We start from the raw sequence: 25,557 nt of genomic DNA, 5'->3' as shown, positions 1-25,557 counted from the left end.
AAAGCCTTGCAGCTAAGCTCTGAAGGATATTGTGTTCTAAGAATCAGACAATCAGGTCTTTGAAACTTGAACAAAAATTTTGGAATAAAGCTTGTGAACTTTGACTAGTACTCTCCCTCCCCCGCCCCCCAGCTTTCTAAAATGGACTTTCAAGAAATACTCCTGTTTTTACTTAATCCTAAACTAAAAGCTTGTAAAACTTAGTTTTTAACTTTTCTTCATTTTTTAACCCTTTTAGTTTAGTCCTATGGCGCTAGCATTTTGAGTACAGCCACTGCTTGCTTCAAATCATTACACTCTGTAAAATACTTGCTTTGACGTAACGTAAGGATAAATGAGACATTTGAAGAAGTCTTAGAGGAGTAAATGTGGCATACCCACCACTCTATCATACTTTCTATGATGCTTTAAACTTCTGAAGTCTCCATATAACATTTTAAAACCCCTGTTATCAATTAGTAGCCCCACCCCTTGGTTAAGGATGCTAAAGGGCTTAGCGATCAAAGCCTCATTAAGAAGCTCTCAGCCTTGCCTAGCAGGCTGCTAGGCTCAGCACATGGTCCCCCAAACAAACAGACCGCACTATATACTTCAGTCAAGAAGCAAGCATACCACAAACAAACACACACCCTGATAATTAAGGAAGGGGAAAGTAGGAGCTCACCAAGGCCACTTCCTCACTCCACCCTGACAATCACATTTATGGTGACTTATGTATTCTTATAGATACTATGCAAGTGCCCAGAATCTAAATAGATGGTTTTTGACAAATCACAATAAATTGGTGGGTTGGGGACCCCAGCTGCCTGTCTCACAGCTTCCGTACCTTACCAGAATTAGGCATAGAAGGTGGGTGCAGGCTGGGGACAACTCACCATCTGGAAAGCCTAGGAAGGCTGCCTTCCACATAGAGAGGATTTACCCCCGTGCCTTCTTGGCTGCTCTGCTATGTCTGCAAGGAACAGAGGGGCCCACAGAGAGATACTGCAGTAGAGTCACAGGGAGGGTTACACACCGGAGGGGTTAACTGACCCAGGGAGGAGGACCACCATTGGAGAGAGAGAACGCTGCTCCTCACTGCCCAAAAGCTGGGCAGAAACAGATCAAATTACAGCGCAAGGACTCTTTCTGTGGCTCCCACCACTGTCTGCTGTCATGCAGGCTGAGAATCTAGAGGTAAGTAGGAGCAGAGCGAGGGTGGCCAGAACATGCAGATCCAAACCACTGATCCACCTCTGTAAAGCTGCAGAGAAAGGAAAGCAGCCCAGATGTTCAGAACTGTGGGAGATGGGGGGTTTCAGAATAAGATACCTGTGGCTGCTTATATGTAGCTGGACATATATCAAAATACCAAGCAAAACATGCACCTGAAAACTGTACAGAGAAACTACCTCTATGTAGAGGTAGTCTCTAATTCAGAGTAGAACAAGTTTCCATTATGGAGCTCTATTTTAGCCATGCTATAAGTGGCTTGAAGATTGCTTTCAGAGTTCAAAGTAGAATTTTGTATTTGCTTCAAGCTTCACAGTCAGTTTGTACCCAAGTCACTACAATTTGACAAAGATTTGAAATTGAGTTTTGTCCAACATTGCTTTGTTTTGTGATAGCTCAACAGCTTGTTCCTACTCCTTCCATTCGTTTAAATTGCCCAGGAACCCATGCATTGGCTATATGTCAAAATAGCCTGGCATTAAGCAAATATTAATTTTTGTTGTTGTAGATAGGTTAGGACCCATACTGTTCCCCCTAATTTCAGTGGAGTAGCACTGGCCCCATAACTTCTAAGTGCTATAAAGAGTAAGGTTTTTTTGCTGTTTATTTCAATCAGGGCAGGTGTATGAACACATTGTTTTTTCTAACCTGTGATCAGCCACCCCAACAGAGACACTTCCATAACAGTGAACTAATCTCCCTTTGTCTCACGTGCAGAATCAAATATTTTGGAGCAGTGGACAAGGGTTCTAGGCCCCGTTCTTCCAAGTCTGTTATTAGGGAGACATGGTATATTCACTAGAGTGGATCGATTTTGATGCCCTGTAACTCCAAAACAAAGTCTGGCTTTCAGATATTTAGACTGAATAAATCACATTGAGATGTAGAATTTGTTTTGAACTTTGGAATAACTTAAGTCTTGGTTATACAGCCCTAAAATGGCTTTTTTTGAAATTTGTGATGCATTTAACTTTTTGGGGGGAACTTATCAGTCCACTGAAATCTCAAGTTTTCAAAGTCTGAAACTGATTTTACAGGCAGTCTCAATTTTAAAATACATATTGCACATTGTAAGGCATTGATTGTAGCATCAAACACAGAGAAACATTAGCTCATACAATGGACTTTTAAGGGCAGGAGTAGTAAAAGGTTTAAGAGGCTGTTATTTGGAAATATACTATTCTGAAAAAATTATAGTGATCAGCATCAAATACAGTGTCTGCATACATACTGTCAAGATTACCTCACCGTAACATTACACTTCCATTAAACTGAAATTCTCAGGAAAAGACAATCATAAGTAGTGCTGGTCAAAACTTGGAGTTTCCATTCTGCACCAAATTTTAACATTTCACAGTTTATTTCATTCTAATTCAGGCCAAACAATATTTCTGATACTTCCCCTGAACTGAAAATTCCATGCGATTTTCATTTTAAAAAACAACCAAACATGCCGTTATTCCCAAAGTAAGATATGCTCTGTAGGATCCCCCGCAGCTACTCAGGGCTCGTCTACACTACTGCTTAAGTCAACATATCCTGTCTCTCAGGAGTGTGAAAAAGCCACCTCCCCCCACCCCAGCAACATAACTTACATCAACTTGAAATGGTGTCTACATCGCACTGTGTCAGTGGGAGACGCTCTCCTGTCAGCATAGCGCGTCTTCATCACACACACTACAGCAGCATAGCTACATCGGTGCAGCGGCGCTGATGTGGTAGTGTAAATTAGCCCAGACTGAAATTGATGTGATTTGACAGTTTTCCTGATGTATGGTGCAAATAGCAGGGTGAAACTGACCTGGGTTCCACAGAAGCATACTGCTTTTGATGAACTGGCATTTTTGATGGAAAACTGGTTTCATTGGCAAATTTCTGATGGGCTCTAATTTTAAATATTTTAGAAAAAAAAAAATCTTTCCATTAATGCTTTTAAATTATCCATTTAAAAGTATCCCTAAATCAAAGTAACAAAATACATAAACACTCCAAGGATCAGAGTTAGGATTATGTTGTGACAAGCCAAGTATTTATACTTTTAAGTAAATACTGATGTTTGTTGTGGGCAGAGTCCAATTTCACTGAATTAAAATGTTTGAGTTTTGTAGATGTAATAGGTATGCACACTTGTCACTTTGCAAATATATCCAGTTTTATAAATGAAGATTTTGGGGGTCTGAATAGTTAAGAGTTCAGAATTAAGCTCTAACCAGATAAACCAAGAATACAAAAGTTATCCAAACTTGTTTTTCTGTTTTTGAACACAAAACTTGGAAAATTGCTTTATCTTAAGTACTTTACATAGTTTGGAGATCTTAATAATGACAAGTTACCTTAACCAACAATATTTTTATTGATTCAGTATTCGAGCATCATTAGGTTAAGGTCTTTTAGAAAAGCATACCATTAGAAAAATCAGACAAAAGAAATTTAATTTATGACTGACAACTAGTACATGCAGTTTAATAAAATTTTATCAGACTGTGGGAGACATGCTGCCCTTGCAGATAGATGAACAGTTATGAATCTAAATTATTGAACAAGATAACATTTCAAATTTGTTAAAATTTACTGTGGAATAAGTCATTCTAGTCAGTCACCTGGAACTGATTCGTTTCTCAGAACACAAGGCAAAAACAGTGGTTCTTTGTGTCTTTTTTTTTTTTTTTTTAAATTAATCTAACGACAGGTGCTTTATGGAATATGCATCATTAAGATCAGTTAAAAAAAGATCAGCAGTGAATGCTGCGCATATATTAAGATCTTCTCCACATATGATTTAGTCTCAAAAAAAGTAGCTTGGTTAAGGGCTGGATTAATCCTGTAGTGCATACGTGTAATTGTCTAATTTCATTCTCATGCACCACTATCACATTTTAAGCATTAGTCATTTAGAACAAATAACTGATTTTTTTTCCCAGATGAAAAGGAGTGTCAATATAATTAACTAAATACAGTAAAATGCAATAAAAGACTCCACATAATTTTAAAACCTCCCTTGTCAATATATTTGTATTTACATAACTTCATAAACTTCTAATATGTAATGACCCACTGAAGATATTTTTACAACAAGGTTATGAATTTATAAATTCAAAGACTCAGAGGCACATAGTTTAAAAGGCCAATAACACTGAAACCAATGAAGTCACAGAAATTGGAATATTTATGGACATATCACTAGTACAAAATAAAAACCACATCCAAAACAGCAACCCACCTTGGAGACATCCTTAAAGTTAGCATGATAAAAAGTTCTCATTTCCTTCAAAAGAAAAATAATTCATCCCTCCTACCAAGCCTAGAAAATCCTATTTACAATTGTACTTTATTCAGCAGGATCACTAAGTTGCGTAATACAGCCACTTCTATTCTGCCATTAGAATTTAATGTTTCTATTACAGTATAGTTATATTTACAAATGAATACAATATTTAACTCTGGTCTTCATTAAGAAGATTTGAATGAAAACAGATTGTTAAATCACAATACAAACGCTTTTGTGGAAAAAGTGTTTTGAGGAGGATGTGTATTCAGTATCATTCCCAAGGAACAGGATGTCAATACTTCTGATAAAGCTTAAGTTCATCACCAAGAACAGGTCTTTAAATTATGTTAATGAAGATTCTGTGCCAACTTTCACACACTGGGGTTTCTTCAGTCAGTCAACTTTCACCACGCTGTAAATTTTGGTCACAAACCAAAAGCATGCAAAGAATCCAATCGTCCCTATTAAAAAAAAAAAAAGTTTTTCAAAGAGCAGATTCATAAACATGGAAGTGTACACGTAGACAGAATTCTTCTTTCAAAACAATGAGTTACACATTAGTACAACTAGTATAGAGTCTAACAGAAATTAGAAACTCACTGTCTGTGTAGGACCAAATGACATTTTTCTGTTGACCAGGATATAAGTTTAAGACTACATACTACCCTCCACAGCTGATCGCCTACCAGTGTCAATGGAAAGTTTGCATAAAGATAGAATATGGTATTTATATAGTAACTGAACTTTAATCGAATTTTTATTTATTAATACTTCATTATGTTCAGCATCACTCAGTGGAAGAACATACTCACCTTTAAGACCAGAGCTATTTCTGTTCTTCGTTTCTCTTTTCTCCCCCCCGCACATCCCCACCCCAAGTCTTTAATTTCCCTCCTATTGGGTTCACAACCGCACCCTTCCCTTTTGCATCTGCTCAAGTGATCAGCTATGTATGACATTAATAGTGTCATTACACTGTTCAGTTGACACCTCAATTACCATGTGCAAACTTATGAAGATAGTACTGCATTGATTTACATACACATTAAAAACCCTTTCCAAATTTGGCAATCAAATGCTAGAATGATTTTTTTAAATGAAAGGAGAGGTTATTCACCCTGTGCAATAACTGGAGTTTGAGATGTGTCCCCCTGTGGGTGCTCCACTTCAGGTGCACATACACCAAAGCCTTTGATCACAGATTTTTGGTAGCAGCGGCCATTCGGCCCACACATCCTTGTGCCACAACACTCAGGATTCATAGGGCTGCATGGGCGAATCGCCCTCAGTTCCTTCCCTACCACTAAGTCCCATAGTAGGAAACACCTAAGCAGAGAGGAAGGAGGGCAGGTAGAGCAGAGCCCCTACAGAGGGATACATCTCAAAGAACTTGTTACTACACAAGGTGAGTTGTAAGGTCTGAGGCCTCTTTCTGCAGTAAAAGCAGCAGCCAGAGTGAGAAACAGCAGCCATGTACTAAGTTGCAGAGTCCCATCCTCACATTCCATCTACTGCACCAAAACAATGTCCTATCAGGCTGTTAAGAAGGCAAGCCTGTCCTTACAGAACCTACCATCACCAGATAAAGTAACAGATCTTAAGATGTTTAAAGGAAACTTTGCTAATATTTTGTCTGGCAAGAAACCACTTAACAGTTGTGATTGTGAAATCTATATTGTTTTGCCTTTATGGTCCCTACTTCTCTATCTGTACCGTCTGTCTGATTCTTTATTGTTTGTCTGTTGCATAATTAATTTTTCAAAATTTAAATCGATTAAGGTGGTGGGGCCTGATTATGGTTAAAGAACTGTTTTGTAATGGGCTAGGATTGGTGAAAAACACTGTTTTGTAGCACTTCAGTTTAAAATGATTAGTTAGGGAAAACTAAGCAGGACCCAAATTTTAACTCCCATATATACTCGATCATAAGCTGGTTCATTTATAAGCCGACCGCCGCTCCCCCCCTCCCCCCCGATGGATAAGTAAAAATGGAAAATTTTTATGACCCGTTCATAAGCCGACCCTATAATTCAGGGGTTAGCAAACTTTGGCTCCCGGGCCATGAGGATAAGTCGCTGGCGGGCCGACATGGTTTGTTTACCTCAAGAGTCCACAGGCACGAAAGTAAACCTAAGTAAACAAAGTGTCCCGGCGTGCCAGCTGCTTACCCTGATGGGCTGGTACAGCAACTGGTGGGGAAATTTTTTTGGGGAGAGAAGCTGGGGGGTTAGGGGAGTATTCCCTGTGACCACCCCCCACATGACCCCACCCCTAGCCCGGGACCCCCACACTCTCCCCATCCTATCCCTTCCCACCTTATCTGAGGGAGGATGTCTCTGGCCTGGCTGGAGCTGCTCCGGCAGGCTGGGCAGCGCGGCTGTAGCCTGATCCAGCGGGCCAGACCGGACGGCGCGGCCGCAGCATGTTCCAGCGGGCTGGGCCGGGCAACGCGGCCGCAGCCTGCTCCGGCACCCGGGTGGCACAGCCACAGCCTGCTCTGGGGGGCGGGGCCGAGTGGCACGGCTGCAGCCTGCCAGCCCCAGAGCTGCAGCTGCTTCGGAGGCTGGGGGAGAGCAGCGTGGCCAGAAGCAGAGAGACTCTGGCCCCGTCTCTTCCCTTCTGGCTGTGCTGCCTCTCCTTGCTCCCTCTGTTGGGGGGAGGGGCTGTGTCCCACCTCTCCCTCTCTATACCCGTTCATAAGCTGACCCCCTTCTCTGGTGCTTCCCTTTTTTACTAAAAAAATTCAGCTTATGAACAAGTATATACGGTATATAAACTGGGGTCCAAAGGGAAGTTATTTGGAACCTAACACCAGGGCACAGCCCAGGATCAGAACTGCCAGACCTCAACACCCTGCTGATCATGCTGTGCAGAAGCTGGAGCTCTGGATGACCTAATCTTGACTAGCCATCAAGAAAAGTTCATCTGCCTTATTGGGCTTAGCATGCGTATTCTGTTTTGGTAACTGTTAATAAACAGAGGTTAAGGATATTACTGCATAAGGCTCTTTCACTGGTAAAAGGCCCCACAGACCAGTACAGCCCTAAGCCCACTGGGAATGGGTGTTAGCCCTGAGCCACCAGGAATGGGTGTTAGCCCATGGAAGGATAGAGTTGCTTCCCTTATTTCCTGAGTACCCAAAGGGGTGTGTGCGAGAACCCTAAATTGTGTGGGTGACAGAGTAACCTCTCCTCCTCTGTTTAGCGTTCCTGTGGGTGCTCCACTTCAGGTGACCCCACCAACAGTGACCCCCTTAAGGAGGTGGGAGGTTCAGAACAGAGTCCAGCACTGAAGAGAGACCTGTGTTGCCTTCTTGCAGCCTCCAATCTAGCAGTGTGAACCAAAGCATAATGCCTGGAAAAAGTATGCACTGAAATCCACATTGCAACTTTGCAGATCTCAGCAAGTGGAACATCCTTGAGTAGACTGTGATCTAGCAGATAGAATGTGCAGTCACTCACATGGGAGGGTGGGCATAAGCCAAACCATAACTGGTAATATATACAGAGATCCATGTAGAGAGTGTCTTTTCATGATCCCCTAGACCAGGGGTGGGCAAACTACGGCTCGCGGGCCAAATCCGGCCCTTGAGCTCCCGGTGGGGAGCAGGGTCTGGGGCTTGCCCCGCTCCAGCCGGGGAGCAAGATCAGGGGCTGCTCCACGCAGCTCCTGGAAGCAGCAGCAGCATGGCCCCCCCTCCCAGCACCTATGCATAGGGGCAGCCAGGGGGCTCCGCTCTGCACACTGCCCCCGCCCTAAGTGCCGCCCCTGCATCTCCCGGGAACTGCAGCCAATGGGAGCTACAGGGGCGGTGCCTGCGGACAGGACAGCACACACAGCTGCCCAGCCACACTTCAGCTTAGGAGCCAGAGAAGGGACATGCTGCTGCTTCCAGGAGCCACTTGAGGTAAGCGCCGCCTGGAGCCTGCACCCCTGAGTCTCACCCTGCACCCCAACTCCCTGCCCCAGCCCTGATCCCCCTCCAAACCCAGCCCAGAGCACCCTCCTGAACCCCAAACCTCTCATCCCCAGCCTGCACCCCCAGCCGGAGCCCTCATACCCCTGCCATGCCCCAACCCCCTGCCGCAGCTCTGATCCCCCTCCCACCCTCCAAACCCCTCGGTCCCAGCCCGGAGCACCCTCAACTCCTCATTTAAGGCCACATCCCAACCTCAATTTTGCAAGTATTCATGGCCCGCCATACAATTTCTATTCCCAGATGTGGTAGTCCTATTTTGATACCAGCACCTGATGATTCGCTATCCTGAAACGTAATGTCCACGAAGACTAGTTTTTATGACCGAAAAGATCCAGACACTTCCGGTCCTTGTTACATGGGGTAGCTTTTTGAATATGCTCTCTCCCCCTTTCATTAACTGTGTCCACAACCAGAGAATTTGGTGCCGGATGTGAAAACAAAGTTTTGGAATCCCTGGCCAGAATGTAGGAGTTTTTTTAAATCAGCATGCTTGCATGTACAGATTGCCGTTGCTGGAGTTTGCCAGCTGGTCTTTGCTAGCTCAAGAAGAGCTTCTTTAATCAGCAGTGCCACCCATGCTGAAGTGGAGGTATGCAATATAAAGAACAGATTAGACAAATACCTGTCAGGGATGATCTAGATAATATTTAGTCTGGCTTTGAGTGCAGGGGGACTAGACTAGAAGACCTCTCAAGGTCCCTTTCAGTCCTATGATTCTATGAATACTTCAAGGGATTTATGATAGGAATCCTGGACTTCTTCTAGAGGAATTTGAAATGTGTCCGCGACTTGCCTCATCAGGTCCTGGAATTGCCACAAGTCATCAGCTAATGATGACGGTAGTGGCATTACTGCCTCCTCCTTGCCTCTGCTGATTCAGAGTGGAGGGAAGGAATGGATGGTACCAGAGAATGAGGTCTTATGTTCTTTATGAGATTCCACTGGGTACCCTCAAAACTGCTGGTAATACATTGCCCATGGATCCCAATAAGGCAAAGGAGGAGGACCATAAGCCATGTGAGAGAGGTAGCAATTGTTGGTCATCCCAAGTTTTAAGAGGCAGAGGTCTTGTAATCTTGCCTTTCTCCTGGAATAAACTAGAGCACCTTGAACTGAAAGCTCTGAGTCCAAATGCTCCTTTATGTATTGTACAGAGGTGACAACCCTTCTTCCTGAATGGTAAAAGCTGGAGAAGTGGTGGGTCTCACTACAACATGAGCAGTCAGTGATCCAGCAGATCTTGGTATGGAGAGGTGTCTGGAGGTTGCAAGGACGGGTAGACTTAGGCTCCTTCAGTATCATGAGGTCTTTAAGATACGGGAACTCCTGCAATACTGGGAGCATGAGCCTCAAGCTTACTCCTGATGCTGCTGTTCGAGGCAGTGGTGCCAGTACCAAGGGTACCACAAATTCCAATGAGGCCACTCCCTTGATGGTGGCAGTAGTGGTCTTCGGTATCACACCCTTTACCACCAAGGTATGGGGCTTAGATAAAGTCTTAGATTGCTTCATGATACCCAAAGTATTCGGCGCCTCAATAGCACTCCTCTTAGGGCCTGAGGTCTCCTGTACTGAATCTTCTTTGAGGAACTCTGCTCTGGTCCTCTTGTCCTCCTCCATCTTTGAGTGAGAAGCTCTAAGTACCACTGGCACCATTATAGGTACTTCACCCATGGAGAGTGTTGGAGATCGGGATCTTGACACTGCTTTCACCTTGGAAGCACTTTGTGATTCTGATCTCATTGTAGAAGGGGCACTAACAGAAGCAGAGAGTCTCTTGGAGAGGGGGTTCTCTGTATCCAGATCCAAAGCTGGTCATAAGGCTTGCTCTGTCATCAATAGTGCATACTTAATTCCCCTGTTTAAGGGATCTTCCCTTAAACGAAGTGCAAATCTTGCACTTGCTGGGAATACGCGAGTCTCCCAAGCAACGTATTTGTGGAGAATGCCCATTGCTGACGGGAATGGCTTCTTGACATTGAAGACACCTTTTAAAACCCAAGTAGCTTGACATCCCAGATCCAAGAAACAATTTTAGACCCCTAAATTGGGGGGAGGGGATACACCTGTTCCAACAACTATAAAGTACAAAAGAACTAACCCTATATACTATTTTAACTCTAAACAGAGAAAACAGGCACACATGAAATTCCGTGTCTGTCTGAAGGCTGTTGAAAAGGAATTGAGGGTGGTTCACCCAAAGAGCTCTATATAGCCTCCGTAGGGGGCACGAGGATGTGTAGGACACATGCATGGTCCGAATGGGCACTGCTACCAAAAAATCTCCAATCAAAAGACACAGGGTGCATGTGTGCCTGAAGTAGTATCCCTCTGGGCATTCCACTTGAAGAAGCAGCTTAGGTTCTGCAGAATTTAAATAGGCCATGCAGGACACGAACATCAAGCAGGGTGGATTTTTACACTACTGATCTAATATAAATAAAGATTATTTACAAAAAACTTAACTGACACCTACTTCTTGAGTGCACTTAAGGATTTCATAGCTCATTGTTTAACATCTGTAGTTCAAAAGGTGGCTTGGATTTTTCAATACTATAGTTCAGTATTTAAGTTTAACTGCTCTTCTGTTAAGGTTATAATGTTAAAAATGTTCAGAGACACTGAAGACTAAAAAGGCACCCAAAAGTCACAGGTATAGTCCTGTTTAAGCAAGTTACAAGTTTATGTAATTTCAGTATTTGCCAAAGTTGCTATGGTAAAAATATTTTCATGCCCCATGCTTTAACAAATATAGTTTTTTAAAGATAGTTTAATCATACAGTCAAAGAGGTTTGACATTTGAACTGAAGTTTAAAGACAAAGATTACTTCCTTGATTTCTCGGAGACGGCTCTTTCATTTGAAATTGAGAGTAGTTCTGTCCATCCTTTTTTGGTGAGGTGTGATAGATATACCAAAAATATACTGTTGGGCACAAAAGCTATGCTGATGAAGTTACACTGACCACCTTAACATTATTCCTTCAAACTACAACTAAAAATCAGAAAAATGGTTGACATAGATGGCTTTCATAGCATCTGTTATGGGAACCTTTGTTTCCCAGAAAAATTAGGCCAGGACAAAAGCCATTCAGATAGCTGATTTTGCCTTAGTATACCTAGTATTATTGTAGCTTTAACGTGTGATGGCCAACTAACTAACTATTTAAGACAACATGTTTTGATTTAAATTTTGACAAGGAGCATGATGGAAATTCAGCAATAACTCATATGCTGTAAAATCCTGTGAAGAATCATGAATGATATCATGGTAATTTTTTTCACGCTTGCTAAACTAGTGATGTTTAACTGACTCATTTACTATGATACGTAGTTGTGGGCCCAGCTGTGAGTCACGAAGATTTGTCATGTAGCTCCCAGTATCCTGCCTGCTGAGTTTGATCAATGACCTGGAATGCAGTATGGAAGCAAGTGCCTGAAGCATGTGTTACACTGACACAGCAGCAGGGCACCGTCAAAACCCTTCCTGATACTGACAATTTTTAACGGATGAGTAAGCAGTAGCAGAACAGTTTTGATACAACAATTACAATTTTTTCTTTTTAGTTTGTATATCATCTTGGCACAGGAAGCTACTTGCCTTTAGGAGCAGATTTTGGTAAATAGCTGTTTCATTTAAGAGTTCTGAGAAGAACATATCCCTTAACTCTCCCTCTTTATATAAACACTTATCCCTAAAACATTTCAGTAATTCCATCGATTTTAGAGTGCATCTAATTTTTGGAAGAAACAGCAAACTGAAATCTATTATAGTATGGACGTTATTCTGAGACCAAAAGAGTGAATTTAGAAATATGGTTGAGTCGTTTGATGTCCTTTTAGAACATTCAAGGATTATATAGTTTCAGAAAATCTAAATACAGGAAATGTTCAGTTAAAGTTTCAATACCAACTTTAATTCTGCCTGTATCCTCACCGAACTTCAAGTTAGAGACACTGACCAAGTACCACATAAAACTAAGAACATGAACTCCAGAAGTATATTTTAGTTGTCTAATATAACTTGCATACCCTTGAGTCCAGTATCAGGTACAAAGGGCTAGTGGGGACAGTGTCATGGCAGATAAAGGGTAAGATACTTGTAACTTCTGTCCTGAACCCATAATTGTCATCAGACACTGCACAGCTGATTGCTGATAGTCAGCTGCTGATGCAACATTCATGACCCAGGCTGAGTGGGCAAGGGAACAGGAGATGCACTGGATATATCTTAATGTCCCCAGATTACAGTTTATGACATGTTAACTGACCTAAGGGAAGGAGGGCAAGTGGAAGCTTGCAGATGCATGTTGCCTGAGGTGCAAAGAGGCTGTCATGCTAGGCCTACCACACTAATCCCTCCATGGAGAAGAGAGCTGAAGTAAAGTTCCTACCTGACTGTGTGCAGTATTCTGGGGTTTATAGCCAGCATGACTAGAATAGACTGGTTAAAAGACTTCTCTAGACCAGCAGTGAGGCTGATACACTTTGGTTTCTGGCCAATATGACAATATCATCAAGGCAGACAGAGGTCTGGTTTGTACTAAAAAAGAAAGTTACCATATATACTCGTTCGTAAGCCAAATATTTCTGGTAAAAAAGTGACGCATCAACGGCTTATAAACGGGTCTACACCAAAATTTGATGATTTTAAACTCTATGGAGTCATTGAATTGAATATCTAATACACTGTCGTTTTGTTTACCTGGAGCGTCTGCAGACATGGAGCCCCACAGCTCCCTGTGGCCGCGGTTCGCTGGTCCCAGCCACCGGGAGCTGCGGGAACGGCGAACCGCGGCCACAGAGAGCTGAGGGGCTCCATGCCTGCAGAAGCTCCAAGTAAACAAAACGTCCCGACCTGCCAGCGGCTTACCCTGATGGACCAGGAGCCAAAGTTTGCCAACCCCTGAAATATAGGGTCGGCTTATGAAAGGGTCATACAGTTTTTGCTATTTTTACCTAACCATCTTGGGGGAGAGGGGGTCGGCTTATAAACGAACAGGCTAATGGACGAGTATATATGGTAATTAATGCGACTAACTCAATTTAAAATCAATGTATCTAAGGAAGGCTTAAGCATGTGTAAATGCATCTATACTAGGAGTTTAAATCAATGTAATTAAATCTATTTAAAACTGATCTAGTTAGAGCAATGCAATTTTTCTAATATAACCAAGCCCAGAGTTCTCTATCTCAGTCTGAGATGCTGTTTGTCTCTACCCCTCAAGTATGGTCTAGAAGCAGGATGGTAGAATAAAGGAGAGCAGAACTTCCAGCCTGTATGTTGGGAGTGATTAACCTATTAGTATATAGAATATGAATAGGGAAGTAGTAAATTGTGACTTACAGAAATACATATGGATTAGGCGAAGGTATTTAAATTTACAGGTGGCAGGAAGTATCAGATTACAAATGCAGGTAATGTGCAGTTAATAGATGAAGGTTTTTAATTTTTTTTGTAGCTAATATTCTGTTACTATTTTAAAAGGACAATATTCTCAAACTTAGGTTCTTGTTTTCCCTAGGAGTTTTCTTTTTAAAATGCAAAAAACATTCCCCCCCCCCCCCCATACTCATTTAAGTCAAATACAGCTGAAATGACTTTGCTCACAACTTTAGTGAAACTTTTGTTAAAAGGTCTGATGGCCGGGACTTTAATTTCTGTGTAGCGCTTGGGCTATAAACTTGTATCCGTCAAAAGCAGATCCATATCACGGGCCACGGGGAAGTATTAAGCCTCTCCAACACAACTTCTGGTGCTAGTAACCTTGGAAAGCCCTCCACATTTCAAGCCTTAGGTATGTCTAGACTTACACTGCTATAGCACTTAGTGAAGACACTACCTACAACAATGGAAGAGCGTCTCCCATTGGTGTACGTACTCTACTTCCCCAAGAAGCAGTAGCTATGCTGACAGGAGAAACCCTCCCGCTGACATAGCATTGTCTACACCAGGGGTGAGGTCGGTATAATTACGTTGCCTAGGGGAGTAGATTTTCCAAACCCCTGATTGACAGTTATACCAACATAAGTTTGTAATATAGACCAGGGCTTAGAAAGGCCACCATTATAGACTGTGAAGTTCATGAGGATTCGGTTACAAATGCTGCTGGCCTGGTGCTCAAAGTTTTTAAGCTTTCTGGGAGTAGGGAGTGGTGGTACCTATCAGTACGGAAGTGGGGGGTGCAAAAGAGCAACCCCCATGTCTGAGCAGCATGTCTCAGTGAAGCCCGCTTTTCAGTGTGCAAGAAGATAGAGGAAGCATTCTGCCACCAGTACTGTGGCAGGAACTAATGGACAGAGAAAGCAGGGATCTGAGGGGAGTGAATGAGGAGATGGGGGAAAAGATTCCATTATTTGTCCTCAGTAACTGGGAAAGGAGATGAAAGATCCCAGTAGCAAGATCTTTAGGTAAGAGCTCTGGCAGCTGACAGATTTTCCTAAAAGCACCACCTTTAAATAACCATGGTAACTTCAAGTCTAGTGGTCAGTTTAGATTTTGAAGGGTACCTTTGCAACGAAAAGAAAGACAGAAGGAAAGAAAGATCCATTTCAATGAGCATCAGACCTCATGGAAGTTAACACAAAGATTAAACTCCACCTTTGTAAAACAAACAAAATACCCACCCCCTTGTTTTTAGTTCTTACTGAAGCCTAATAGGTAAAAGGGTCAATTTTGTAAAGCTTATAATGGAAGTAGTCTTACAAGGGAGTTATTAATACGACTTCATCATAACACTGCTCTCAAAAGCCCACATCTCCAAGAAACAAGAGAACACTCAGGCAGCAAAACTATCTGCAGGATATTCAATACTTAAAGCTTCAAATTTTGCAAGAACATCACACTTCAAAAACCAAAACCCACTACACCATTATATTACCTTTATTTCTAGAACATACCATCCCCTGTAGTTCAGTAACATTTCAGGATAAAAATGCTGCTCTGCAGCTCAATCTAGGACCACCTGCTGACACATGTAACATTTATACTTTACAATGCATCCCCCCTCCCTGTTTAACTTTTTAAAACATGCTTGTATCATAGAACTGGAAGGGACCTCGAGAGGTCTTCTAGTCCAGTCCCCTGCACTCAAGGCAGGACTAAGTATTATCTAGATCATCTCTGACAGGTGTTGTCTAACCTGTTCTTAAAAATCTCCAATGACAGAGATTCCACAACATCCCTAGGCAATTTATTTCAGTGCTTAACTGACCTGACAGTTAGGAAGTTTTTCCTAATGTCCAACCTAAACCACCCTTGCTGGAATTTAAGCCCATAATCACAATTTTTGACTACATTTGATAGTTCCATGTCTCAATTATCCTCTGCATAAGGCATGTTTTAGAACTCATGTGATCATGGACCCTTTCATAGCTTCCAGCTTATGTCCTTCAGTTTAAACCCTGTTAAATATGTACATATCATTCTGTAAGTGGGATGTAATATCACATTAAACAATTCACACAACTGTAGTTAACACTGAATGTTTGGAAGACAATTTCAGGCACGTGCTTAAATGCAGCCTAGTTTCAACAGCAGGAGTTACCAATAGCAATATTAGGTAAATACAAATATTTGTTAGTGTATTGTACTAGGTATAACTATGATTCTTCAGTTACTATTTTAATCCTTTGAAGTCAGGGGCTGAGATTTCCGACACAGTTTATAGCAAAATACATTAGCATAATAATAGCTGACCTGAAATCAAGGGTCTAACGTTCCACTATGGTTTCACATAAAGATTCAGATATTTCTATTTATGATATTTTTAGTGTTCCACTGCACACTCAACTAAAATTAGAGCTAGCAATATCAAGAACCAAGGTTTCAATATACTTACCTGTGAAAAGAAAGAAGATCAAAACCATTATCATGGTGTAACCAAAGTACAAAATGGTGCTTGCTGTCCCTGTGATTTGCAGTTTAGAAAAGAAATAGTGTATTGCATATATCAGAAAATAAACTGCAGTAAAACCACTGGTAAGGAAGGAACGCCACTGCCAGTGATAATCCTAGAAGAAAAGAAAAACCTAAGTAATATTTCCTGAAACCTGAACTCGACCAATTACTAGATGCAAAATTACAAGTGAAATTTTCCTACTGGGTATTTAACAAACAGCTAAAGATAAAATTTTATTACTTTGGATCACTTAATCACAGTTCATAGTATGAATCAGAAAGTCAAAGATCTACACCAAAAAGGCAAAAATCTACAAGCCCAAGTAACAAGAGCCAGATTTTTAAGGGTGCATGCAAATATTAACTTGTGCCGGTCAAGCACATGCACCAAAAAGAAAATACTTTTGACAAAGCAAAGGCTTCTGTCTAGTCAACTGACTTATACCGAAAATAGTGAGATGGATAACGGAAGATGAGCTATATCTCACTGGTACTGAATCTGGGTACAAACTTGTTCAAAATAATATTTGTAATGAGAACTCTTATCAGAAAGGAGCAATGAGTGTCCAATCACATTTTAAGCTGATCTTAATAGGATCTTAGTTATCCTAGTAGTGTTAAATTCTGGAATGATAATATTTCCAGTTATAGAAGTTGGATTTTGTGAAAGTGTCCTGGATATTGTATAAAGTGTGAACAGTGAAGAATATTTCTTACCTCTGCACACAGATGGAAATAGCAAAGCAGTATAGTGGCCTCAGAACATGTAATGACCAAAATAATGAACACAAGAAATAGGAAGCCAAACATATAATACATCTGATGGGACCTACAATCAAAACAGAGGATTAAAATAAGATAAAATGTATTTTGGAGGAAAATGGCATCTCTCAATATGAAAAAGCAGCATTAGCACAAGATGATCATTTTTAGTATACTCTGAAGCTCAAACAATATTTTCTCCTTACCACAAGGGTAGAGTGTCATTGGTGCGGACACAAGTGGAAGTTAACTTGTGCTTTGTTTTTCAAACTGGGAATGCATGATTCAGCAGCTCTACTCTAAAATGGCAAGCAAAAGCTCAAAACCTAAAACTTCTCTCAGATTTGGAGGTTTATGAAGAGAGAGAAACTGAACTGGACACATCACCAGTGAAATCCTGGCTCCACTGAAGTCCATTGAATGGCAAAGCTCCCACTGACTTCAGTAAAGCCAGGTTTTCACTCCACATTTCAATCAGAAAGTGGTAAAACAGAAAAAGTGTCAATACTTTAGATTTGTGTATTAGCACTGACTTCTGAGTTCAGAAACAGCTTAGAGAGATTGGATAACTAGATTGTGCCAGAAAGAGGACAGATTTCTCATATAAGAGCAGTTTGTTAGCATGCTCAGAGTACACATCTGAATTCACTGATGCTGTACGAGTATTTAGTGGGTTATTTTGAATGGTTAAAGGAATTATTTCCTAATGCCTATATGAAGATTTGGGGAAAGGAAAAATCTGTTTTCCGGAAACAATAATTCTGTTCTACAAAGACTAAATTAATAAATCCAATGTAATATACTGTTCACTTCTTTCAAATATCTACCATAATGTCAGTTTCAGAGGCACTTCCGTATGAAGTAATAGGTGTAGTGCAGTGCTCTCAAACTTTTGTACTGGTGACCCCTTTCACATAGAAAGCCTTTGAGTGCGACCCCCCTTATAAATTAAAAACACTTTTTTCATATATTTAACACCATTATAAATGTTGGATGCAAAGTGAGGTTTGGGGTGCGGACTGACAGCTCGCGACCCCCCCATATAACAACCTCGCGACCCCTTGAGGTGTCCCAACCCCCAGTTTGAGAACCCCTGGTGTAGTGCATAAAACTTAGTGATTTGAATACTGCAGGTCAGCTGTATGCTGGTAAGAAGGAGTTATTTCTCTACACACATGGACAAAAATAAAACAACATGGAGTGCTCTCTGAGTGGCAGAATATTAAACGACAAACATTTTAATTTCTTGTGAAATGATCAGTACTTTAGAAAACACTACGGGCGGGCTCAAGCTCTCTAAAGAAAAGGTTCAAAGAGAAAAGTTACAGCTTATATGTTGTTGGCGTTCAAATAAGTTAACTCACCAAATACTATTTAGAATGAAGAAAAGTTGTATAAAGATGCACCCGAAGGGCAGAATCCCTCCCATGATAATGCCAGGTAATGGTTTTGTGTAGAATGATTGTTCAGGAATCTGACGAGGAATCTGATTGGTACGAACTGGGTGTTCAATAGCCTTTAAAGAAAAGAAGAAAAGATTCCTAAATATGTAACAATTAAATACATTTGACACTAGCAGTAGCAAAAATCTACTTAAATTTGTATTTAACAACAAACTGGTGGCCGCCTAGTACCATGATGTCATTGTTTCTAGCAGCCCAATTGCTAACAGCCTCAGAGCAAACGAAAATAGTAGGGTTGTCAAGAGATTAAAAAAATTAATAGCGATTAATCACGCTGTTTAACAACAATAGAATACCATTTATTTAAATATTTTTGGATGTTTTCTACATTTTCAAACATTGATTTTAATTACCACACAGAATACAGTGCTCACTTTATATTTATTTTTTATTACAAATATTTGCACTGTAAAAAGCCAAAAGAAATAATTTTTACAGTGCAAATATTTGTAATAAAAATATAACGTGAGCACTGTACACTTTGTATTGTGTGTTGTAACTGAAATAGACATACTTGAAAATGTAGAAAACATCCAAAAATATTTAATAAATTTTAATTGGTATTCTATTGTTTAACAGTGATTAATCACGATTAATTTTTTTATACTTTATTAATTTAGAGTTAATCGCGTGCGTTAACTGCAATTAATCGACAGCCCTAAAAAAATAGGTAATAGACTTCTTGAAAGATTACTGTTAATGAAGATGTAGCAACTGATCTCTTGCTACTCTCCTTGTGTCATACTGCCACAGTTTTTATCAGCTCAGGCACTGAAAGAGAACCCCCTTGATTTCAGAGAGGAACTCTCAGCTCCGGAATAAACTTTTCTTCCCAATCTAAAATAGCCCTGTTCAGTCAACTTTCAGGGCATGCTGCAAGGAGAATATGGTAGTGTTAGCTGCTGAGAATAAGGCCTGTAGGAATTAGGTCTGCGTGGGGGGAGGGCAGTTTTGCAGGGTGGGTGAGTGAGTGGTATTTAATATAATTTTTGTTCTTGTAATTAACTCAAGGGCACCAACAGCTTTGGATAGGAGTCCTTTTTTATTTTTGCATAAATCCACATAAAAATAAAGGCAACACAAATGATTATGCTCTATGGCCCATGAAGTCTTCCTTTTTAAGATATCGATCTTTGCCACATGAGAAATGGCCTTCCACAGTGTCTCACTTAGGGAAGTGGAATACCAAAAGATTCCACCATAGGCCTCATCCCTTCCTCAGATTCTGAAATAGAATTAAGAACCATAGAAAAAAAGCAAGGAAGGAATAATTAAGGAATCCAGTAAGTGGTTACCCTCATACCTGATTCAATCAACAAAACTCACTAGGAATTAAAGAGAGGTCATCAACACCCAGAATGCCCTAAACCACTGCTTAATCTAAAGAAGCCTCAAGAGTCAAATCCACTGATCACAAAGACCTAACATTAAACTAGAAGAGGCCTATTCATTATCAAATATCTAAAGGGACTTGAGAAACTGTCAGTGGAATCCCAAGATCAGTTGAATGCTAATGGAATCGAGCCGGGCTGGAGGTGGATCACTTTTGGACTCTGTTACCGCAATAGCCACAGTACATGCAATTTACACCCACATAATCACTTACATTTTTCTTAAAACCAAAGTAGGCACCAATAAATGTCAGTGGCACAGATATGCAAAACCAAAGTGCCAAAATAGCAACCAAAGTTCCGAAGGGAATAGCTGCTGAAGATCCTTCTCCCCAAAGAATGAGGTTCATGATAAAGAAATCCGCAAATACAATTCTGAAAAATATAAAACATGCTTAAAAAAAAGAAAGAAACAGGAATGCCCAATAATATTTATATTATTGAAACCATATTACTGTATTAATATCTTAGTGTAATATACATTAAGACCAATTGACACAGAAAATATCAAATGAAGAGGTCAAGCTAGTCTCTTTCTTTCTTAGCCTAGTGGAATTCAACTCCAGCAGGAGCTGACATTCCAACTAAGCAGTTTCAAATATATGCCTGTCATAACTGCACTTCAGGGGAAGACTGCTTGCTGTGATTAAGTAGAAAAATTTAACACAAGGGTTGTACAGTATGCGACACCATATAAGACCAACTACAGCGTGGTCTAAGAAACAGCCTAGAGAGTAAAACAAATACATGAAAAAAAGTGTGCCTGGTCAGAAACTTACTACTGTCATGCTACTACTACATAATCAACCTTTTCACATGGTGAGAGTAAACAAAATTTACAAAAAAAGATAGTGTGCGCAATTAGCACATTTGTCTTTGTCAAATGCACTTTGCTGTTCACGTGGCTTCTGGCACGAAAAGAAGATGTAGTAGGTTTATAGGTATAACTGAAGCTTTAAAAATTAGCTATATGAGAAATGTAACAAGTATGAATAGTCATTTAGAGATTTAACTTACCCAGGACAAAGGAATGATGTCAGCAGGACATTTGTTTTCCATTTCTCACCACCAAAAGCTGTATTAAAATATTTGATAGCTATCAAAATGTGCATTAAGTGCACAGATTACAGTTTATTTTAATAGTACATTATTTAACAGTTATACTTAGGCAGGCCAGCAGAACATTATTTGAACGCCAGTAAATTAAGATCAAAGCATTACACTAAAAATATTTAGTTATGGAAAACTGATTTTGCTTTATTGTTTTGCTCCTCAATTATACAGCTTCCTATCAAAAGAAACATTTAAGACTACAATCATGAAAATGAAAATAAATAAGGTGTCAAAATTGTTATTTTATTATATACACTTTCTCCCTCCTCCCGATAAAGCTAAACGCATTATGGATAAGGGCCAAACTCCATGTGAAGTAGAAACACTTGCATAAGTAAGGTAAGAAGAATTAGGTGCTTAGTCATCCACAGTGTATTTACCTTAGTACGTTAAAAAGGGAACTTGATTTAAAGGATACTCAAATCATCTTCGAGAATTAAACTTTTTGATCACTCAGGGCTTACGCTAGCTTATTTAACATTCAGATTAAGGTTTGATTAGAATAAACTAGCAGTATAAGTTAAGATTCAAGATATTTTTACATATTCACAACGATACTGATGCAAACAAAATTTATAGCTAGGAATCTTTTAAAAAATGAATGATCAGTTTAAAAATTTGGATAGAGTTTACCAATAATGATTAAAGAGCCAACATCAGTGCTCCTTACGAATCCTAGAAATATTACGAAAAGAGCGATATTCAAATACTGAATCAGCTTGGTTTAGAAGGACTTTTAAAGGTGTGCCAAATTTATAAGAATTCTAGTCATATGTGCCAGTAGGACAAACTTCTTGTCTGAATTCAGCAAAGCTGGCAATTTCGTCTGAGCTCTGTCATAATAATAATTGTTTTTATTTCAGGAGTCAGGTACGATTACGATTAGATTGTGCTAATTAAGTTTCCATCCTTATTTAGCATGTTGGTAGGAACTGGTAGTGTCTATTAACACTAACTAGTCTCAGCTTGGGCTCAAGTCTTCTAATAAATTGTTTAAATAAAAGCTGTATATAGCTTTATATTTCTGCATATTTACAGTGGTTCGAACACTGGCCTGCTAAACCCAGGGTTGTGAGTTCAATCCTTGAGGGGGCCATTTAGGGAACTGGGGTAAAAATCTGTCTGGGGATTGGTCCTGCTTTGAGCAGGTGGTTGGACTAGATGACCTCCTGAGGTCCCTTCCAACACTGATATTCTATGATTAAATACTGTAATAAATGTACAGCTTTTTAGTTCATGTGATACACTGTGATGATCACATCATTTGATGAGAATTGCAGACAGAATAAATTGGAATTAGCAAATAGTCACCTCGCAGTTTGCTAGTCCAGTAGAGTATCCAAATACTGGCTGACAAGTTACTCTTACCACTAAACCCATTAGGAGATACTACCATTAGCCGTCTACTTCCCCAATTACATGGTATTAGGTTTGATGCCATAACCTCTCAAATAACTTTTCTCTTGAAGCGGGAATCAGGACTTGGACAAAAGATTCCTCAATTTATTTTGAATATGAAACACCTGCCCCATAGTCTAATCAACTCTGCAGGTCCCTTTCAAACCAACTTGCAACCCTGTAGTCAGGAATGGGATTAGTTAATAACTATTTTACTACCGCCACTAGTGAACACCCACCCTACAAACTGTAACAAAATGAGACAAGAGAAACCCTATTTCCAGCGTACAAACTCCAAACTAGTTTCTGGAAGATGAAAGAAGTCCAAGGCCATTCTGTAACAGGGGGGAAATGCCTTCCTAAAACCAGTGTTAATATCCAAAGCGCGCCTGTAGAGACTTAGCACCAGTCAGCCATAAGCAGGTCATATCTTAAACTAAATAAGGCAGGTAAGGAAAAGCTTTGGATGCAATGGCATTCTTGGCCCTGCAGCAAGTCTCCCCTGAGGCAGAGGAAGAACCATGTACTTTCCTTCAGCACTTGAATGGGCCAATTGAGAGAGAGAGGGCCAGCTCACTATCATAAGGCACCAAAACACCAGAGGGAAGACCTCCAGGGTCAGCAAAGACCCTATGACATCTATTTCCCTGACTAAAGCAACACCTGGATGAAGAGGGCAGGTATTAACTGAAAAGGGGCAAAAGCTAAACTCTGTATTTTCAAATACATATCACCACCCCCTGCAAAAAATTAAAGCAACTACTGTAATTCTGTAATGTAGGAAAACAATGAAATTATTAAACTGTCAGAAATCACTACCTGCGTATTAACTGAAACGTAATGTGTTCCTTCCTATATGAAATTAATTCACATTATGAAAAGACTCACGGGATACCTGTTTTGAGAATATTTTGAAGCAGCTTACTCTCAAGCTTCAAAACACTGAACAATCTAACCATGTACCTGTTCTGTTTTTTGTTTTGTCCTGAGGGGAAACAGATACCAAACAATGGGGGGAAAAAAGCCACCACTGTGATAATTTAGACTAATGAAGTTAAGACCTGTCACCTTAAATAACTTTTACTTACATTTGTAGAATCTGGCAGCAACGTAACCTGCTGGAGTTCCAAGCAGCACCCACAAGACCACAGCACAGGTCATCAATGCTCCTCGGTTAGCAGGCGACAAAAATCCCAGGCAAGCAAAAACTACAAGCACAGATGTACAATTTTAGAAGATTCTTAAAATTATATCTGAGTTTTCTACAGCTAATGTATAATTTATCTCCTGTAGCTTTCTACAGCTTAGTGCCACATATCGACTGTATACACCAACCAGGAAACACAGATTTTTTCCAATTCCAGTTTTTTAAATGTTATCTAGAAATGTTTCTTTCATCTCCACTTAATTAGTTTTATGCAATTAGAAGTTAAGGTTATTTTTCTTTAGAAAATTTACTCTTCCCCCAACTCCACACCACTTACACAGAGTAACAAAAGTCATAATCAAGATCTGTGTGCCAGAGCCTAGAAAAACAGAGAGTAGCATTCCTTTTCTTGGGGGCCGGAATATGTCTCCATGAACCAGTTTCCAGCCAAATTCCTCCTGGGCATCTTCCTGAAAAGGAAATATAGCCAGTTTAATGCATTAAAATCTCCTTTCAAAAATACTATTTGGTAAAAAAAGATATTTAGTTGTTTAAATCATATTTGATACCTAAGAAACATAAGCCATTAATACATAGCACTAACCAGTACAAATTTACTAACACAAAAAATAACACAGTATTAACATGTGCAGGCATTCAAAAATCATAGGTCAGACCCCCCTCAAAAAGTCATGTGCAACCTAAAAAAGAAAGATGAAAAAAATATTATATTGTTTTTCCATCTGCCCTTTGATTCGACTATTTAGGGGGAAATCATTCACCCCTAACTAAACTGTATGCATCATTTCAGGTTCAAAACTCAACCTTAAAAAATGCACTCCTTCCCGTTAGTTACTTGGAAGGAAACTTTTCTTACCACTGGGTTGGGGACAGATGACATTCTACCTTATCTCCAACCCCACACATCAATATTGTGTCTCCTTCCTGTCCCATGGAGGCCCCAATCTGACAAATGCATTCACACGTACCGACAGATTGTAGACAAACTGCAGGACTGGGGCCCTAGTCTCCATCCCCATTCACATTCTCCCTGCAGGTTTCAGCTTTTATTCTTCACTCTGCATTCACTTGCCCTCATTATTACCACTTCCTTCCTCTACCTACAATCTTTACACTGTGTTCTTCTACATTCCCCAATACCAATTTCCAAAATAGAGCAGAAAAGCAGCCATCTCTGCTGAAGGCAGTCTAGCTTCAGTTCCACTGGAAATAATGGTAGACAGAAGCCATCATTACCAGAAGCATCCTTGCTGCAATGTGCAAGTGATGTTCATCGTGACTGAAGACCCATTGTTACTCCAGCCCTTATGAGTAATGGAAATGAGCAGCCATTTTGAAAAAGGCAAATTTTACAAGTTTGGTCCAAATCATGAGAAGCTTTGAAATACAGTTCCCCTAGACTTGCAATATTGTAATAAGAGGCAGCAATTCTGCAAATAAACTTCAAGTATGTTAAACCCCAATGAGACAACACTTTACATAATTTACAAGAGTGGAATGTCTCAGCCAGATTTTCAGCAGCAATATTGAGAAAAAAAATGGTAGAGATCTGGCAAAAGCATGTAAAACCAAGAAACTTCAGTTACAGCAGAAACAGACAAGGGCACAACAGGGCAAGATTTTCTAAATATTTATGCTTTACCAAAGTCTATTTTCTAAGACCTCTCTTTTCTTTTTAAATAGTTCAGTTAATGTATTCATTAACGAGAGTGGAAGGAGTCGAGGTTGATCCATCTCACTGAAATGAGCTCAGTGAGCTGGCTATCGTATCTGAAATCACAGAAAGGTTATTAGTCTGTTTAAAAAATTACATAGCCAAGGCAGCAAACTGGAAGATATGCACTAGTGTCATATTTAATATTAGACTCTGGCCCTTGATGACTGGAGAATTAAAAGTTTTAAATC

General features: G+C 40.2%; 1 protein-coding gene across 1 annotated transcript in view; it reads right to left on the bottom strand.

Moving 5' to 3' along the window:
• Positions 1-3,877: 3,877 nt before the first annotated feature.
• Positions 3,878-25,557, bottom strand: part of TM9SF2 (transmembrane 9 superfamily member 2) — a 66,781-nt gene continuing 45,101 nt past the window's right edge. The window contains exons 10-17 of the mRNA XM_024210911.3: positions 23,969-24,101; positions 23,573-23,692; positions 20,991-21,048; positions 20,189-20,348; positions 18,484-18,635; positions 17,075-17,186; positions 16,299-16,470; positions 3,878-4,941 (exon numbers count right to left, since the gene is read on the bottom strand). Of these exons, the coding sequence (XP_024066679.2) occupies positions 4,874-4,941; positions 16,299-16,470; positions 17,075-17,186; positions 18,484-18,635; positions 20,189-20,348; positions 20,991-21,048; positions 23,573-23,692; positions 23,969-24,101 (975 nt within the window). The 3' untranslated portion in view covers positions 3,878-4,873. The remainder of the gene's footprint in view (positions 4,942-16,298; positions 16,471-17,074; positions 17,187-18,483; positions 18,636-20,188; positions 20,349-20,990; positions 21,049-23,572; positions 23,693-23,968; positions 24,102-25,557) is intronic.

Source organism: Terrapene carolina, unplaced genomic scaffold (assembly GCF_002925995.2).
Source record: "Terrapene carolina triunguis isolate 2854851 unplaced genomic scaffold, T_m_triunguis-2.0 Scaffold21, whole genome shotgun sequence".
NCBI classification, from domain to species: domain Eukaryota; kingdom Metazoa; phylum Chordata; order Testudines; family Emydidae; genus Terrapene; species Terrapene triunguis.
This window is presented reverse-complemented; position numbering and strand designations above follow the sequence as displayed.